This window comes from Macrobrachium nipponense, chromosome 6 (assembly GCF_015104395.2).
Source record: "Macrobrachium nipponense isolate FS-2020 chromosome 6, ASM1510439v2, whole genome shotgun sequence".
Lineage (NCBI taxonomy): Eukaryota > Metazoa > Arthropoda > Malacostraca > Decapoda > Palaemonidae > Macrobrachium > Macrobrachium nipponense.
This window is the reverse complement of record NC_061108.1, coordinates 77,941,276-77,961,535: the sequence shown is the minus strand read 5'-3', so window position 1 is coordinate 77,961,535 and position 20,260 is coordinate 77,941,276. Positions and strand designations below refer to the sequence as shown.

At 37.7% G+C, this 20,260-nt stretch overlaps 1 protein-coding gene across 2 annotated transcripts in view; it reads right to left on the bottom strand.

Annotated features, from left to right (window-relative positions):
- Window positions 1-6,206: 6,206 nt before the first annotated feature.
- LOC135216317 (ADP-ribosylation factor-like protein 1) overlaps window positions 6,207-20,260 on the bottom strand; it is a 178,920-nt gene continuing 164,866 nt past the window's right edge. For both annotated transcript variants that reach the window (XM_064251488.1, XM_064251489.1), the window contains exon 4: window positions 6,207-8,147. In XM_064251488.1, coding sequence (XP_064107558.1) covers window positions 7,938-8,147 — 210 coding nt within the window. In that variant the 3' untranslated portion in view covers window positions 6,207-7,937. The remainder of the gene's footprint in view (window positions 8,148-20,260) is intronic.

Here is a 20,260-nt window from a genome sequence, read left to right as displayed (position 1 = left end):
CTCCTGGCCTCGAGGAAGATATCCTAGCAGAGTATTCCTTCATCAAGGTTCTTTATCTTTATCTTCCGCCTAACACCACCCCTCTCCTCCAGCCCATGGACCAGCAAGTGATATAGAACTTTAAGAAGCTGTATACGAAACATCTTTTCAAGAGATGTTTCGACATCACCGATACCACAAACCTCACCTTGCATGAATTTTGGAAGGAGCATTTCGATGTTGTGATATGCATCTGACTCATTGACCAAGCTTGGCCGGAGGTTTTGAGGCGAACCTTGAATTCCTCGTGGAGGAAACTCTGGCCTGATGCCGTATCCGCCCGAGACTTCGAGGGATTCGACGTGGGCGAAGCTGGTGCTGCAGATTCAGAAACAGTTTACGATCCTGAAACTGTTTTGCAACCAGATCTTGACGAGATCGTTGCACTCGGCAAGTCCATGGGGCTGGTCGTCGACGAGGACGACATCAACGACCTTCTCGAGGAGCACCAAGTGGAGCTTACGACGGATGACCTGAAGGAGTTGGAGGCCATGCAACATAACGTCGTTCAAGAGAAGTTCTCTACCAGCGGCGAGGAGGAGGATGACGACCCTATGACAACGGCAGAAATTAAGGATGTTCTAGTTGCTTTTCATAAAGTGCAATCGTTTGTTGAAAACAAAGACACCCCGAAAAGGCTTACACAGATCGTATGCTTGCGCAGTTCGATGAGGCTTGCCTGAGTCGTTTCAGGAACATTGTGAAAAGTAAGCGCAATCTTCCTTGGATAGTTATTTTTTAAAGATGCCTTTAGTATTAGCAGGAGTAAGCATAAAGGAAGAACCAAGTGATACTAAAAAACATAAAGTTGAAAGTGGTGATGAAGTTGAAATTTTGTATAAAAAAAAATGTACGTAATGTATAAAAAAGTAAAAAAAAAAAAAATGTAAAAATAAAAAGACAAAAAAAAAAAACTTTAATTTTAGTTTTTTGTAAAGTTAAGTGTTACAGTTTTGTTAATGTGTTTCGTAAATTTTAGTTTATGTATGTTTTCCTTACATTTTGTGTGTGTTTCGTAAAGTTAAGTGTACGTACGTACGTATGTATCTGCCGTTTGTCCTCCTCCTCTGTCGCCACTTTCGGAGATAGCCTCACTCGAAAGGTAAGCTTCCACATTTTACTATATACGTACAGTATTTCTTGTGTACCATGTACACTAATACACTTTATTTACAGGTAATTAGCAGTACGTTATTAAGTTAGGTATTGAATGGTCCAAATTGTTGTAGTATTTCATTGTTTATAGGTCAATTTAGCTTTATTATAAAATTTACTGGTTTTTTTTGGAGGGCTTGGAACGGATTAGCCATTTTACATTTAAAATGTGGTCCAAGATACGAAAAACTCATGATACGAAGGGCGCCTCGGAACGGATTAATTTCGTATCTCAAGATACCACTGTATATCTTTTGAGGTCAAGTGCCCTGCTATTACAACAATCATGGCATACAAGGAAGCGTTGTTGGAACCCTTGCTTTATGGTTTTGGAATTTATTCTAATATAGAAATTGTTACTTCTCTTGTCCAGTCTTTTGCACTGCAAAAGCCAGCTCCCCCTAAGTTTCCCATTATATGGTCCCTGAATAAGGTTCTTAGATTCATACCGTCCCCTCACTTCAGTGGGCCCAACACAACTACAACTTATATGCTCCAAAAGGCAATCTTTCTTTTTTTTTTTCTTTTTTTTTTAACTGCTTTGACATCAGGAGCTTCAATTATCATACTGGGCTGTCTTAGATGAACATGGTTTCATCACTATCACACATAGTTGTCACTTACAGTGGAACCTCGGGTTTCATACGTAATCCATTCCGGGACCTCCAACAATGTCTGAAACAGTAATTCCCATAAGGAATAAGGTAAATAGTATTAATTTGTTCCAGATCCCCAACAATATTAACAAAAAATATATTTTACAGGGAATAAACACGGTATTACATTGAATGAGAAATAAATATGAATGAATAATAAAATGAATAACGAACATTTAACATCACTCTTACCTTTAGGGAAGACTCTTGTTAGCATATGGAAGACGGAGAGCGGGAAGAGGAGAGGTTGCTGTTTGGAAGGAGAGTCCCCCTCCAGAAAGACTTCAGGTATCAAGAACCTATCAGGGGTTATACTTCATATTTTTAGTGGTACTGTCTGATGTTCCTTCCCAACTTCATTTTATTTTACTGGCACTAAGATCTGCTTGAGAGTCACTGGGCCCCTGTCGAATAACAAAACTGTCCAAAGACATTTGTTTCTACGTCTTCAATATCTGCCTAAAATTATGCAAAGCGTTGTCATTAAACCTGTTAGAGACATGGATTGCAACGTCTTTGTTAGGATGGTATGTCTCAACAAAATTTCTGACATCACTCCACTTTGCAAGCATTTCTTTAATCACTAAGTAGGCACCATATTCCCTCTCTCTTCCTCCTCCTCGGATTCCTAATCTGCTGTTTGTTGCTGTTCCTGCTGAAGGTCTTGCAGCTTCTTAGTGGTTAGCTCTTCCCTGTGGCCATTCACTAACCTTTCCACATCCTTGCCACTCACACCTAAGCCATGAATTCCCCAGAGACTCAATAGATTCCACAACAGGCGTAGGGTCGTCATGGTCAGCCTCAAACCCTTCAAAATCCTTCTTGAGGTAACACTGGCCACAATTATCTCCAAGCAGAATTCATTGTCCTGGAAGTCACTTCCTGCCAACCTTATCTATAAGACTTATGCAATTAAAGATACTGAAGTGATCCTTCCAGAACTCTCAGGGCCAATTCAGTGTCTGAGGTCACTTCAAAGCACATTTGAAACAGTGCTTTGGTGTAGAGTTTCTTGAGGTTTGAAGTGATTAATTGGTCCATGGGCTGAATGAGAGGAGTTGAATTAGGGGGCAAGAACGTCACTGTGACAAATTTAAATTCATCCAGCAATTGGTCTTCCAAGCCAGGAGGACGTGCAGCATTGTCCATTACCAGGAGGCCCTAGAGGGGCAACTGATTTTTTTCAGGTCTTTTTTCACACTTGGACTTGGGCCAAACACTTCTTTGACCCACTCAACAAATTTTTGCCTCTTGACCCATGCCTTTTTATTGGCCTTCCACATCACAGGCAATTTATTCTTGAACACACTGTTTTTCTTGAACACTTCAGGAGTTTCAGAGTGATACACGAGTAGGGGCCTCACTCTGAAATCCCCATTGGCATTCCCCCAGACTAAGAGTGTTGGCCTATCCTTCATAGGCTTGTGCCCTGGCAATGAACTTTCCTTCTGCGTGATGTAGGTCCACTTTGGCATTTTATTTTCCAAAACAGGCCTGTCTCATCATAAATGAAGACCTGTTGAGGGAGGAATCCTTCAGCCTCAAAATATATACTCTGAATTCATCAACGAATTCTTCAGTAGCATGTTCATCAGAACTTGCAGCCTCCCCATGCCGTACAATACTGTATGCCTGTACACTTTTTAAATATTTCAAACCAGCCTCTGCTGGCCTTGAAATCACTAAGAGCAGCAGTTGTTGGCATTTTCTTACTTGAATCAGCATGCAATATCCTAGCCTCACAAATGGTCGCTTCAGACACACTATCCCCCACTAACTGTTTTTCATTGATCCACATCAACAACAGCTCAACATCTTCCACTAGTAGCGATCTTTGTTTCAGTAATGACTTGACCCATTTTTGCAACATCACCTGCCTTGATTTCATGTTTCTTTGCTAGGATAGAGTTGATTGTCAATATTGACATGCTAGACATCCTAGTGAGATCTGCTACACATTCACCACTTTCATACTTCGCTACAAGTTCTTTCTTGAATTCTATTATATTTCTGGTCTTTTTTACTGTAGGGCTGGCGCTTACAACTTTCTTTGGCCCCCATGATGGCTTCTTTGCAATGAGTTTTAACAGCAAAATAGCACAAAACACGACAAACACATGTGCTGATGCAGACTGCAAGTGCAGTGATGCTTGTTCAGTGAGAAACAAAACCAGAATGGGTCATGAGAGAAGACTGGATACTTTGTTTGGTTGCTTGATAAGGGGCCTCGTCACAAGCTGGGCCTCCAGATGAGTGTTTCCAAGCGTACGAAAACCGAGGAATTGCATGATAACCGAGACAAAATTTAATTGAAAATAAAGTCTATGAAAACCGAAACGTACGAAAAGAGAGGCGTACGAAAACTGGGGTTTGACTGTACTGTTGTGTCCTACCCTGCCATTCCTGGACCAGAACGAGGACCTTTTAAAGGGAAAACCTTTCTGATATGGAAACTCAGTTTAATGGGTTAAATATTATGCCTGAGTTTGAGCACTCAAGGTTTATGTAGGTATCATGGTAAACTCCACGATGATCCTAGTTTTCCTCCAACCTAGCATAAACAAACCACTGTATACATGGGCTGAAAATTATATCAGTTTTCCTTGTTAAAAATATAGACCCTCACTCCTTTGCCTGACATCCAACAGGGTGTGGAGGAACAAAGTGATTTCTCTTTTATTTTTTCCATTATTTTGGTTGTTTTACATCATGAAAATGTCATCTAGTGATAGTGAGTGAAGTAGAGTACGAAGTCCCTAAGATTACAAGGATGTATGTGTTTGTAGTAATTATTTGACAATAATCTATGAACCATTTATATTGGGAGTCGAGGGAAAAATACTGTAAATGTGTGGTATGTTAAAATTGCCAATCTATAAAAATTCACAAAAATTTGTTTTTCGGTTCACAATGAAATGGCTTAAAGTTTATTTATGGTGAACAAAGAAGTTCTTAAAAATGTAAAAAAAAATTTGAGTTTTCCTATTTTCATAACTGTTTTGGATACTGGGGTAAGCAAATTTTTATGTTATGATTTTTTTTCCAACACAACATTGTTTTTTGTTTATGGCTAGGCAAGACAAGTAAAATACATATAAACATGGATGTAGTAAATCAAGAGAAATGTCCTGTATTTATAGTTCAGCTTTGAACGCACTTTACTCAAAATCAGGTTTTGGCGATGTCGCCCCTTTACCTCCAGAAGCCTCATATACAGGCAGTCAAGACTTTTGTCTTCCTTTCTAACATAAAAAAAAGAAACAATACATGGAGTTAAGAAGTTGCCAAATATATTTTGTCAAGTCTCATTGGATTGAGCTATGAATTCTCTGGCTGTGGTGATGCCATCCAAGCTTGTCGGGTGATCTTGCTGTATACAGTATATTACAAAGGAGTGTATGGTTGAGTCGCATCTATGTCATAAAGATCTCAAGTATGTCTTAAGTCTTCGTAAAACAGAAAAGGAACACTCTGCTGAACAGGAGTTGGCTGGTGAGATCATGCCTATTCTCAGCAACTTTTCTACATGTGGCAAAAGCCAACAAGCTTTGGGTATTTTTTGACTCTGTCAGTGTCAACAGCATCAGTGAGCAGCGAGTCACACAGTTTTTTGTACCTCAATAAACCTGTTGATGCGAAGTACTCTTCCAGATTCAGCATAGCACTGTCAATGACCTGAAAGAAATCAGCTCTATAGTATTCTTCTTCTGCTGCAGGGATATGCTCAGTTGTAGGTGTAGAATCTTACATTTTTGGAACTTTTCATCCCCTTGGCAAAGTTAATGATTCCAATTGCAGCTCATTGCACTTCTCTTCAGCATGACAAAAAATGTCATGAAAAGCTGCATTAGTCCGAACAGACTGCAGTTGTTCTCTGGCATTGTCAACTGCCTCAAACAATGAAACGTTTGGCATTTGAGAAAAAAAAATGTACAGAAAGTAATCTTTCATTTTCCTAAATAAATTATTAGTTAACTGAATAATAAATATTTCAAACTTATATAAAATTTCTTCAGAGGTTCAAAGAAAACTTCAGAACACTGTTTTTAAGGGGTAGCAATTCAATATTCCTTGCTCTGTCTTCGTAGGAGCGTGATATTTAACCATATTATTTTGGGGGAGAGGGACACGTCCCCCCACACCCATGAGTTACGCCCCTGCCATTAAGCTTTGTATTTACCCAGTTATAAGATCCAATGGAACAGATTATGGTAAAATACCGCTTGTAAAATGACTTATAATCATGGGGAAATTTCAAGGGATTCCACAAATAGCAATGTTATTTAAAAATGTGTCCTGAATGATTTATTATTGCTACTAAAATGCACAATAATGAAAGGATTATTAAAAAAAGAATATAAGTTTCACTTTTATTAGATATTCATTCAGTCAAGAGAGAAGTAACCCTTTGAGAAAAATTAAGATTGAAATTAATGAACAGTGAAGTGTGAATTTGCAACCTGTTCACATTTGAATAATAATAAGGATCACAAAACCCTTTTAATAAATATTTGAGTACAGCGTACAATCATACTTTTTAACTACAAGAAAAAGAAACTTGAAACAATAGACCTAACTTCATATGGATGGTATCATAAATGAAAAAATTTATAATTCTGAAATAACAAAATACAATGTTGAATGATAATAACCAATTTTTTTTCATTATAACCTCCACAATCATACATTTGTGCCACTAATTTCCAGTTGGTTGCATGGGTGCAGAGGAAGGGGCAACATTTAGTATGATACTTTGAAAACTGACAAGGATGGATTAACACTAATGACTAAGTTTTTTGAAAAATCTGTAGTTTAAAAATACATACTGCATTGACTTCAAAGAAACTCTACCTGTCTACTGTGATCAACTAATAATCTGGAAGTCTAATGCTACATATGGAAAAAAAATGGGTTACATTCGTTGATATAATTAAAAAAAATTATTCAACTTTGTCCTTTGCTAATATTACTGTATCTCAGAATAGGTAATAGTATTATTGTATCTCAGTAAGGTAAAGAGAACTTGACCTCATAATGGGTAATAGTATTATTGTATCTCAGTAAGGTAATGAGAACTTGACCTCATAAAAGGCCACTTCAAGGAGTTATTTAATTTTTTATCTGAATAGCAAAAATTTTTGGGCATCAATTCCATCATTCCTGAATGAAAGTTTTCTATATATCAAGACAATAGTTAATTACAAAATTTCTCACAGCATCATAATAGAAACTCATTGAAAATGCTGACTTAAGTCTTACAATATTCTTCCACAAACTCTTCACTTTTGTAATATTAATCTAGTCGTACAGTATATAGAAGTTGAGGGATACTGTACATGAAAAAATCACATACCATTCAAGATACAGCTAACATGTCAAAGAGAAATGCATATCAAACTATTATTTTGAAAACTGTGAATAATAGCACACAACTTGTATTGAATGATAATTGCAAGCTTTCAAAAAACTTTCCGCAAGACTCCAAAGTTTTTAGTAAAGTATAACAAATTTCTTTTTGAACGTGAATCATTGTACCACTGCTAAAGGATTATAATTTACAGAGATAAGTAGTATGAGAAAGTGAAACATTTAAACTTATTTATCAAAGAAAGATGCCTTAAATAGGATTTACATAATTCTAAGATGATTTTCCTTCAAGACACACCACTGACTCCACAGGTTTTCTTTGAAAAAATATTTTCATGGCAAATTACTCATTCATCCATTCTACTTTTTACGTGGTAAAAATACAAGACAAAATACAGCAGTCACATACAGCAAATATAAAATCACATTCATATACAAGCTCCATAAGCCTGTATGAATTCACTTACAAATATACTGTATTAAACAGTGAAAACCACATTTTTATCCTTGCTTGTCAAATAAATCCCAAACTATCACCATTAAATTTAAATTCCAGGCTAGAAAACAGCCTTCAAAATGTTTCCAGGGGAGGATAATACAACTATATCTACAAGACACATTAGTTATCTTGGCAAAGTTTGGAATCATATGAGGAGCAAGAGTCGACAACCTCTCTACACTAACTTCTCCACCAAGCCTCAATTAAATAGCAACCAAATCTCATTTTCTGGTGGCAAGAGCATTGGCTAACCAATCCATAGACTGGTCAAGCCCTTCACCCTTAATAGCTGATGTTTTGAAAATCTGGAAAGTTCTTGTCCTTAATGCATCCAAACCTAGCGCTGAATGGACTTCAGCAACTGTCATAGCTCCTTCCATATCTTGCTTGTTAGCTAGGACCACTAATATAGCTGACTTGAGCTCTTCTTCCTGAAAATAATGCAACAGAAGCACCCTTAAAATAAATAATAAATATATATATATATATATATATATATATAAATATTATATATATATATATACTATATATATGTATATATATATACATATATATAAAATATATATATACATGTATATACATATACATATATATATATATATGTATATAAATAATAAATTATATATATAATAATTAAATATATATATATATATATATATATATATATATATATATATATATAGATATATTTCTATATATTTATATATATATATATATATTTGTATACATATATATATATATATATATACATATATATATTTATATTATATACATATATACATATATATATACAATATATATATATTATTATTATACATATATATATATATATATATATATTATAATATATAAATATATAAGAGAGAGAGAGAGAGAGAGAGAGAGAGAGAGAGAGAGAGAGAGAGAGAGAGAGAAGAGAGAGAGACAGTGGTCCCCCCGTATTCGCGGGAGATGCGTACCAGACCCCCCAGTTTATAGTAAGCACCCGCAAATGTTTGGAACCCCTATAAAAATGCTAATAACAGCCTATTTTGTTAGTTAAAACTCAAGAAAAACCCACAAAAAATGTTCATACTTGGTTTTTTTTAATAGTTTTATCACAAACAGTGCATTTTATCATGAAATTGATAAAAAAAAAAAAAAGGACTTAGTGGATATTTCTCATAGAAAAATACTGCGAATGTGCAAATTTTCCAGGAATCATGCGGGGAAACGTTCCCGAGAGAAATCCGCGAATGTGTGAGCCCACGAATCTGGAGAACGGGAATACGGGGGGTCCACTGTATGTATGTATGTATGTATGTATGTATGTGTGTGTGTGTATTATATATATATATATATATATATATATATATATATATATATATATATATATATATATATATTATATATATATATATACACACATACATATACAGTGGACCCCGTATTCGCGTTCTCCAGATTCGCGGACTCACACATTCGCGGATTTCTCTGGGGAACGTTTCCCTGCATTATTCGCGGAAAATTCACGCATTCGCGGTATTTTCTATGATAATATCCACAAATTTTTTTGATGAATTTCATCATAAAATGCACTTTTTGTGATAAAACTATTAAAAACCCAAGTATGAACATTTTTAGTGGGTTTTTCTGAGTTTTAACTAACAAAATACTCTGTTTTAGCATTGTCATAGGGGTTCCAAACATTCGCGGATTCTAACTATTCACGGGGGGGTCTGGTACGCATCCCCCGCGAATATGGGGGGACCACTGTATATATATATATATATATATATATATATATATATACATATATATAGCTATTTTAGAAATCTTAGATACTAATCGAGGTAATACACTAAGCATACTTAATAACAATAAGGATTGCACAGTAATCTATATTCAAAAAATGAAGGAACAAAATGGGAAGAGAAATATAATCACTAAGATGGAAAGGTAAACATGGGAATGTATTTAGTTTTACACTTATAAATAGTACTGAAGGTTCTTTATAGTATCTTTCAGGCCCAACTGTATTTCTGTCTGCTTCTTAATTTCCATCGGTTCCTTTGGGTCTTATTATTTAGCTATGAAACTTTGTTCCAGTTTTAATTCACATTTCAGAACAAATCCCTTGGACTATCCCTACAAAAGTCACCCAAGGTGACTCTTCTTGATGACCTACTTATAACTGCAATTTCTGGGCTCAGCCCATGTAGCTTCGTGAAATGTCCTTTTAGCACACATTTCTAAGGTAAATATTACTAAGAAAAAACTAAAATGGAATGTAAGAGTATTCTGACTCGCTCACCTTATATAAAAAGGTGTCGGTATGGTTTCTGGATCGAGTGAAACCACTACCACGGGTCTCTTATCATTTAGATCCATCCTTCTACAAAATCCCCCTACTTGAGAGGGCCGACACAAGGCCGGCACCAGCTACTACTACTACTAGCGCTCCCCACGCCATCACGAGCGCCTCTAGCGGTCATCTTTTCCGTTAGCACCATCTTGCACGCACATGTTTTTTCTTGCTGTGTTTTTGTGCTCGCTTTTTGGATTTATCCTATTACCATGGAACTTCAAGCCATCGCCGCAGCTAAGTTAAGTACTGCTAAAGTGTTTCACTTAATTTTAGCCAGCCAGGGTCCGTTAAACCGTTTTTATTTAGGTTTTAAGACGGCGCCCTCCTCGGCATGGTTATAGAGTCGTCTCAGGTGGCTCGCCCCACGTGTTTCATTATTTCATGCTTCTTCGGTCTCCCATACCGTGGTAGCTTGAATTTAGCAGTATATATACCTACATTTTGTGCATTGTACAAGATTTTACGTCGCGCTTTACTGGCTCACGGGGATTTCTAGCTCGGTTGAGCTCGTAGCCTACATCACCCTTAGCTCAGTGTTCATGCATGCATGTTCCTCTGTTTAGGTCTGTTTAGGCTCCTTTAGGACATCAGTCCTTTCCTTTAGTCCTGCCACCCTGGCCGCCGCCCTCCGTTCCTACGTATTGGCAGAGGCCAGCTCCCGAGTTGTTAGGCGCCCCTCCCTTCTGGGTCGGCTAGCCTAGCTTCTCCTGGACGTTGCTTTCTCTCTATCTGTTTGTTTATCTTCTCTTCCCCGTGTTGTATTAGGCTATTTGTGCATGCTTGAGACGGTTGGAGGTAGCCTAGGCCACCTCAGACCGCCTGGCCTGTCTTACCACGTGGTCCTACCACGTTCACGGCGAGCCAGGCGATCGCCATGAGCCACCCGGCTATGTCCCCACGCTTCCTTCCCTCCCCTAAGGAGGAGGGGGGGGGAGTACCACTTGCTCACATTGCCAATGGCAACCATCCAAGCTCCCTCCCTTCTTCCCCCTCTACACGGGGGGGATACGGGAGTTAGCAGGGGGACATCCGAGGCTGACTCAGCCCTTACCGCTCTCACCCCTCGGTACCAGGGGGGGGGGGGTCTCCCATGCGCGGGCTCGGCTGGCCACCCAGCTCGGCCGCGCTCGGACCTCCTCGGGTCCCGATCAGCTCTCTCTCACCCCGAGTCACCACCCTCCCCCACCACTCCGGCGGTGGGTCCCCTATAATTACTAGAAGCAAGTAATTATAGGCCTGTGAGTCTAACATCACATATTATGAAAGTGTATGAAAGGGGGTAATGAAGAAAAATATTATGAAACATTTAATAAAAAATAATTTGTTTAATATAGGACAACATGGTTTCGTACCCGGAAAAAGTACCACAAACCCAATTATTAGTCCACCGTGCGAACATATTCAAAAATATGAAAAGCGGAAATGAAACAGATGTGGTTTATCTAGACTTTGCAAAAGCTTTTGACAAAGTAGACCATAATATATTAGCGAAGAAAATTAGAAAACACAATATCGTGGATAAAGTAGGAAGATGGTTAAAAGAATTTTTACACAACAGAAAACAGATAGTTATTGCAAACGATGAGAAATCGGATGAAGCCAAGGTAATATCCGGTGTGCCACAAGGTACGGTGTTAGCTGCAATACTGTTTGTTATTAAGATTGAAGACATAGACAGTAATGTTAAGGATTCGGTAGTGAGTAGTTTCGCTGATGACACAAGAATAAGTAGAGAAATTACTTGTGATGAAGATAGGAACGCTCTACAAAGAGACCTTAACAAAGTATATGATTGGGCAGAGGTAAATAGGATGGTATTGAACTCTGATAAATTTGAATCAATAAATTATGGAGACAGAGAAGGAAAGCTATATGCATATAGGGGACCTAATAATGAGACAATCACAAATAAGGAAGCAGTTAAAGACCTTGGTGTGATGATGAATAGGAACATGTTATGCAATGATCAAATAGCAATTCTTTTGGCAAAATGTAAGGCAAAAATGGGAATGTTGTTACGGCACTTCAAAACAAGAAAAGCTGAACACATGATTATGCTTTATAAAACATATGTTCGTAGTCCACTTGAATATTGCAATAAGATATGGTACCCACACTATCAAAAGGATATTGCACAAATAGAGAGTGTACAAAGGTCCTTTACAGCTAGAATAGAAGAAGTTAAGGACCTTGACTACTGGGAAAGACTACAATCCTTAAAATTATATAGTCTATAAAGGAGAAGAGAACGCTACATGATAATTCAGGCATGGAAACAGATAGAAGGAATAGCAGAAAACATCATGGAACTAAAAATATCAGAAAGAGCAAGCAGAGGTAGATTAATAGTGCCCAAAACTATACCAGGAAAAATAAGGAAAGCACACAGGACATTAATCCACTACGCATCAGCATCGATAATGCAGCGTCTATTCAATGCGTTGCCAGCTCATCTGAGGAATATATCAGGAGTGAGCGTAGATGTGTTTAAGAATAAGCTCGACAAATATCTAAACTGCATCCCAGACCATCCAAGATTGGAAGATGCAAAATATACCGGAAGATGTACTAGCAACTCTGGTAGACATTAGAGGTGCCTCACACTGAGGGACCTGGGGCAACCTGAACGAACTGTAAGGTCTGTAAGGTCAGTCCTTAGGTGTGGTGACTGAGAGAAGCTCCGCCGCATGCGCCTTTCATATATTGCCTTAGTTTACATCTTATTGGTATTGTTATTATTTGTTATTATGTTTCGCTAAGCTGGCGGAGTTCCCGCCCACCATCCGGGTCCTCCACCTGCCTGCAAGTTTTTTGTTACGGCGCAGCTACGCTCCCCCGATTAGTTTTTATTAGCCTCCTCATGCTCCTCCCCGCTGTCCTCGTACTCCTCGCTCCGGCACATAGGCAGGTAACTGGTTTGGTGATTCTCCTTATTCTACTAGCCCTATCGGACACCCACCACTTATGCTAACCTCTATGTCAACTACTCCGGTATCCTCCGGTGTCATAATATATCACTTCCTGGACTTAGTCCAATTAGTCAGTGTCGATACTCATGTATCAGTTCACTTACAGGCCACCCATTGCCAGGAATCTGGATGTAATGCTGTCCTACAGGACCCCTGTGGGCACGAGGTCTGCCGGACCCACGCTGTCTGCGCTATTCACTTCGGAGACATAGTGGTCTGGCACCACGAGAGTTGCTCCATTTGTTATGATCTAGTACATCAGTTTACCTGTAGAGTAAGTACCGTCCGGAGAACCACTGTTATATGATTTGGCCTATATGTATACAGTCCTAATAAGTGATATATCTATATATAAACATATAATTTTAGTTTCCCTAGCTTAGTATTTATACTAACCTTCTCTTACAGGCTGCTCAAGCCGTCAGGGACGCCGCGTCAACCACCTTGAAAGCCTGGGTTGGCGGGTTTGGGAGGAACGTCACCAAGGGGCAGCCCTACATCCTTGACAAGAAGAAGGCTGCTCTGATCTTCCCTGGCAGGAAGCCGACCTCCTACGTCGACCCGGCAGTGGCGGCCCCGTATATCGCCACCATCCAACACCAGGTGGCTCAAGCCTTGGCAGACCCGGGGAACTCAGAAATTATAGACAACGTGGCGACTCTCAATTTGGACCTCGAGCCCATGGCGGTAGGGGAAGCAAGTAGGATGTTAGATGAGGCAGGTTTGCTAGGGGCCCAAGGGCTTCCCTTGGGTCCTTCTGGATCTTCTTCCACTATCCCTTCTACCTCTTCCTTCCAAGGATTTTCGGAGAGTGAACTTTCGGTCAGACCGAAGTCCACTCAAGCTATCCCTAAAGTTAAGGGAAAGCGGGAACCTAAGACCCTTGAGAAGACGCTGCCTAAGAAGACAGCGCCCACTGCTTCTCATAAGACTCCGGCTCACCATCCCGGAGCAGAGAAGCCAAGATCGTCGTCTTCTCACTCTCAAGGGTCCAGAGGCAAGTCCTCGAGGGACAAAGCTCAGCTCCTGTCGGATCCTGAGCCTTCGACCTCTACAGGGACGCGCCCTAAGACTCCCAGGGAGAAGCAGGAACCTAGTTCCTTTGACTCTGAGGCCTTCACTGCAAACATCATGCAGCAAATGGGGAGCCTAGTTGGAAACTTAGTCCAAGATAAGTTTCAAGAGATGCTTTCCCACATCTCATCTTCTTTCGAGGAGTCAGGCCAGTCGATCCGGAACATTTCGGAAAGGCTGGCCAGTCAGGAGAACCTGATTGCAGGTCTCCGGGAGAACCCAGTGGCAGTTCTCCCCCAGCCCGGTGTGGCTGCTCAGGCCATGCCGGACTACAACACCCTCCCTCCTTATACGGCAAGCAATCCTTGGAGGATCTCGTCCTATGCCCCCTTTAAGGACGGGATGCTAACGTTGGTGAATTGTGGTACTCGAAGGCTTGAGGACTTGGAGTTCCACCCAGCTGACTTGCAACCCCCCTTCATTAGTTACGCCCACCTTACGGAGGCAGCCATGAGGAGGGAGGATAAGCTCCCCAAAGAGACAGTAATCTTTGGTCGGGATCAGATGCATCAACACCAGGATGCAAGCCTTCATGAGCGCCTTTACCATTTTTGTGGTGGACGGAGAGACCCCCATTCCGTTCACCACAAAAGTGGCGGAGTTAATTCTACAGGCCGCAATGAGAGACGAACCAATGCCTCAGCTCCGGGAAACGGAGCCCACGTCTCTCCTCCTCCCAGGTACGGAAGACCTCTGGTCAGATCTTCCAGCCACCTTTACGGTAGGGAAGCTAAAGCCGGATTGTGCTATAACACAATTCAGCGAAAGGCTCCCCAGGCTCCCGGACAATCTTATCCAGGCTGAGTTTGATGCTAGAACCAGGTTAGGGAGGTCTCTCAATACCCTGGTTATGACAGAGGTGTCGGCCATGACCTATGGTAAAGAACCCTGTTCAAGCTAATAGCCAAGTCACATCTCCATACGGTACAATGTGACTTGTACGATTTTGTTGTGGCAAGATGTAACTGTAGAAAACACGTCTTGCAGGAAGCCACCATCCGCCATGAACCTAACAAGTTGCTGGCGGCTTCGATCTGGGGTGCTGATCTTTTCCCAGAGTCGATAGTTAACTCTGTTCAGCATGAGGCAACAAGACTCAATCAGAGTCTTAAGGTTCGTTGGGGCCTTTCAAGCAAAAGGAAGCCAGAGTCAACTTCCTCAGCTAGAAAGCCTAAAAAGCCGAGGAAATTCCAGCCTTTCCAGGCTACCCAACAACAACAGGTAGTGCAGACAGTGCCAGTCTCTCAAGTGGCACAGCCCTCCACCTCAAAGGCCCAGCCTCAACAGCAATTTCTGCTGTTGACTCCTCAGGGCCAGGCTTCTACCTCCTTTGCGGTCTCCAGGCCTTCAACCCAGTGTTCGAAGGCCAAGCTTTCCAACCTTTAAACAGGTTCGGGAGGGGCAGCAGGGTTAGGGGTGCATTTCGCCAGAAAGATGGCGGAAGAGCAACCAGCTGGGGGAAGCACCTACGAGGAGGGCGCGGGTCTCGACCTGCCCCAAGTCAGTGAGAACCCTCAGGTAGGAGGGAGGCTGTTCCTTTATCGTCACAGATGGGGGTTCAGCAATTGGGCACAGAGCATTGTGTCCCAAGGACTAGGGTGGAGCTGGACCAAAGGTCCTCCTCCATCCAGGACCTTCTATCAACAACCAACGTCGGAATTGATGGAGTATGCCCAAGAGCTCCTTCAGAAAGGAGTAGTGTCAAAAGTCAGGCATTTAAAGTTTCAAGGTCGCTTGCTCAGCGTGCCAAAGAAAGGCTCAACCAAACAAAGAATAATTCTAGACTTGTCCCGTCTAAACTTATTCATTCGTTGCGACAAGTTCAAAATGCTGACTATCTCGCAGGTGCGGACCTTACTTCCCCGTGGGGCCGTCACCACCTCTATCGATCTTACAGACGCATACTATCATATACCAGTGGCAAGACACTTCTGCCCATACATATACATATATATATACATATATATAAACAGTGGTACCTCGACATACGAAAGGCTCAACTTAAGAAAAACTCGAGATACGAAAGCAAATACGAAAAATTTTACAGCTTTACATACAAAAAGTTTTCAAGATACGAAAGGTTGTTGCTGTAAAGTCCCGAGATTCGCCCGGACCACCAAGAACAATTTTAAAACTCCCGCGCCGCCAACTGAGTAAACTCACCACCATCCTCCCACTCTCCCATTGGTTCCTGATGCTAGTCACCCCATAAGATCCTGCTCTCCTATTGGTCAGCATCTACCCCTTGTGCTTTAAGTATTATATTGGTAAAAGGATGCTGTAAATTGAAAAACTTATTCATGCAATACGTTTAATAAAAAAAAAACATTAGGTAAAGATAGAATAAAGAACAGAAATGAATGGTTATTATACTGTTTGGTAGTTTCAGTAGTTGAAGAGAGATAAGAAAATTTACGGCTTACTGTGTACTAGGAATAGTGATTGCTTGGCGATCGTTCGATACTCGTAAGTGCTGGATGTGAACAGAAGTTTGGAAGCTTTTTTTTTGTTTTGTTTATTATAGTTAATGGTTACTTAATAATTATTTGAAATGAGTACATGCAATACATTTAATAAAAAAAATTGTGAATTAGATATCATAAAATATAAAATAAATCAGACTGTCAACAAATACGTAATTTTTAGAATTCTTCTGCTTTAATATTACGTTACGTATATGTTTCATTATAGCTGTCAGTAACTCGGTATCTCCATTAGGTAAAAATAGAATAAAGAATAGAAATGAATGGTTATTATACTGTTTGGTAGTTTCATTAGTTGAAGAGAGATACTAATGAAAATTTATAGCTTGCTGTGTCCTAGGAAAAAGTGATTGCTTGGCGTTCGTTCGGTACTCGTAAGAGCGGAATGTAAACAATCGATTGGAAGGTTTTTTTTTTTTTTTGTGTATTATAGTTAATGATTAATTAGTAATTATTTGAAATGAGTACATACTGATTATTTATACATTTTTTGGCATATTCTAAGCTTTTAGCTTCTTAGGTTTAGATGTCAGAATCATAGACTAGGCTACAGTAGCAACCGCTAACATAGGCTAGACTTATTGCTAAGGGACATATGCTAAAGTCCTAATATATGCAGTAAAAATGGGGTTGAACATTACATGCAGTTGAATATTACTCAAGTATGTATACAGTGCTTTGCCGTCGTAACCCTAGAACATGTGTTGTAGGCCTGGAAATATAATTTACTGGGGTGTTTTTGGAGGGCTAGGAACGGATTAGCCATTTTACATGTAAAATGTGGTCCAAGATATGAAAACCTCATGATACGAAGGGCACCTCGGAACGGATTAATTTCGTATCTTGAGGTACTATATATATATATATATATATATATATATATATATATATATATATATATATATATATGTATATATATATATATATATATATATATATATATATATATATATATATATATATATATATATATATATATATACATATATATATATATATATATATACTACATATATATATATATATATATATATATATATATATATATATATATATATATATATATATATATATATATATAGTACAAGCAGTCCCCGGTTACGACGGTCTCGGCTTATGACATTCCGAGGTTACGACGCTTTTCAATTATATTCATCAGAGATTATTTCCAGGATTACGACGCCTACAACACTGATCTGGCAGATGAAATAAGACACCAAAAATGCAAAATAATCCATATTTAAAGTTTTTTTTTTGATGAAAAATGCAATAAGAATGCAGTTTACATAGTTTTCAATGCACACAAAGCATTAAAAGTAAGGTTTTCTTAGGATTTTTTGACGATGTTCCGACTTCGACGATTTTTGGCTTACAACGCGTCTCATGAACGTATGTGTAATATGTATGTATATCTTTATTTATGTATATGTATATAGTAATATATATATATATGTATCTAGTATATGTATATGTATATATAATATATATATGTAGTATATATATATATATATATATATATATATATATATATGTATATGGTATATATATATCTATGTATATGTATCTATATCTATCTAATATATATATATTATACTATATATATAATATATATATATAGTATATATATCTATCTCTATATCTATATATATAGTTATGTATACTATATTAATCTTCTGTCTATGTGTATATGTATACTATATGTATAATATCTATCTCTATCATATATTTTCTATATATATATCTATATATCATATATGTCATATATATTATATCTGATATCATATATTATATCTCTACATATATATATATTGTATATTATATGTATATGTATATATCTAAGTATATATATGTATATGTACTATGTATATATACTCATACTGATCTATGTCTATATATATCTATATATATATATAATAGTAAGTGTGTATTTATTAAATATATATATTCTGTATGTGTTATATGTATGTCTATATGTTATATATAGGCTCTACTATAGATATATAGTTGTTCTATATGTATCTAACTATGGTCTATATTGTCATCATGTATATCTATATGTATATATATGTATATATATATATATATCATGTATCTATATATATCTGTCTAGTATATATATATATCTATACTCTCTCTATATATATATACTATATATTGTATATCACTGTGTTATATATCTCGTATATCTATCTCTATATATATATATATATATATCTGTATTCTCTAATGTATGTATTGTATCTATATCCATATATATATTGGATATGTATCTATATATATATATATCTGTCTATATATGTATATATATATGTATCTCATCTATATCTATCGTATATTATTATATATATCTATATGTATATGTATCTATATCTCTCTATATGTATATATATATGTCTATATATATGTATAAATATATATGTAATATATATATATAATTCTTATCATAATATATATTCCTATATCGATATATATATATATATATGATGTATGATATATGATCCTGTATATATTATATTCTTTTCTATATTTTTTATTTATTTATCTATTTTCTGTATGTATTATACATATCATACATATCTATCATATATTATTTTTTTTTTCTATTGTATACCTATTCCTTTCCCTCTCTTAATATATTATCATAATTATATATATCTAATCTTATATATATATATATATATCTATTATATATCCCTATATCTCTATATATACTCTCTATGTATATATACCTATATACTTATTTACTCTCTATATTCTCTTATATCTATTATATATCTCATAATATATTCTCTACATATATATTCTACCTTATACTTTAATATATTATATATCTATCATCTATAATATATATATATATATATATATATTATAACAATATAATATCTACTCATATCGATATATATCTATATACATATATATACCTCTATATACATATCCTATCTCATTCTACTATATATATATACTATATATCCTCTCTATACTCTATCTTATATATTATATATATCTATATATATATATATGTATACACTGCACGTCGAAATAATTGTCGCGTTTCAAAACGCGACAGTTTTTTTTGCCGCGAATAAGGCGACCCCATATCTATGGGGAAAAAATCGGCTGGGAGAAACTGACTAATTGGCAACACAACTGAGTCATTTGTCTCACTCACAGCGTGGGAAAAAGTAACCAAAAGTTATCGGTCAGTGTTCTTAAGTGATTTATGAACAGTAGACATCGATCGTGACCTGCCTGATTTTTTGGATCACGCTTCCAGAATTTTCTTGTGAAAGTGTGTGTGTACGCTAGTGTACTATGTCTACAGGGTATACCTCATTTGAAAATCGTGTACGAGTTGTGCAGTTACACAGTGAAGGTTATAAAACTGGCGAAATTAGTAAGAAAATTGGTGTAAACCAGCGAACTGTGCAGCGCATTTCGAAAAAATACCACGACAATGGAGACCAGGAAGTACCTCGTGCTTCTACAAGTTCTGGGAGGCCACGTATCATTAGTAACAGGGGTTTAAGAGTGCTGGGCAGGGATATTGAAGTCAATCCGACCCTTACTGCCAGAGAACTTAAGGTTGCAAATCCAGATATAGTGGCAGGAGCTTCTGTCAGGACCATACAGCGGCGCTTGAGCAAGGACTTGAAATATTCAAAAGTGAAGGC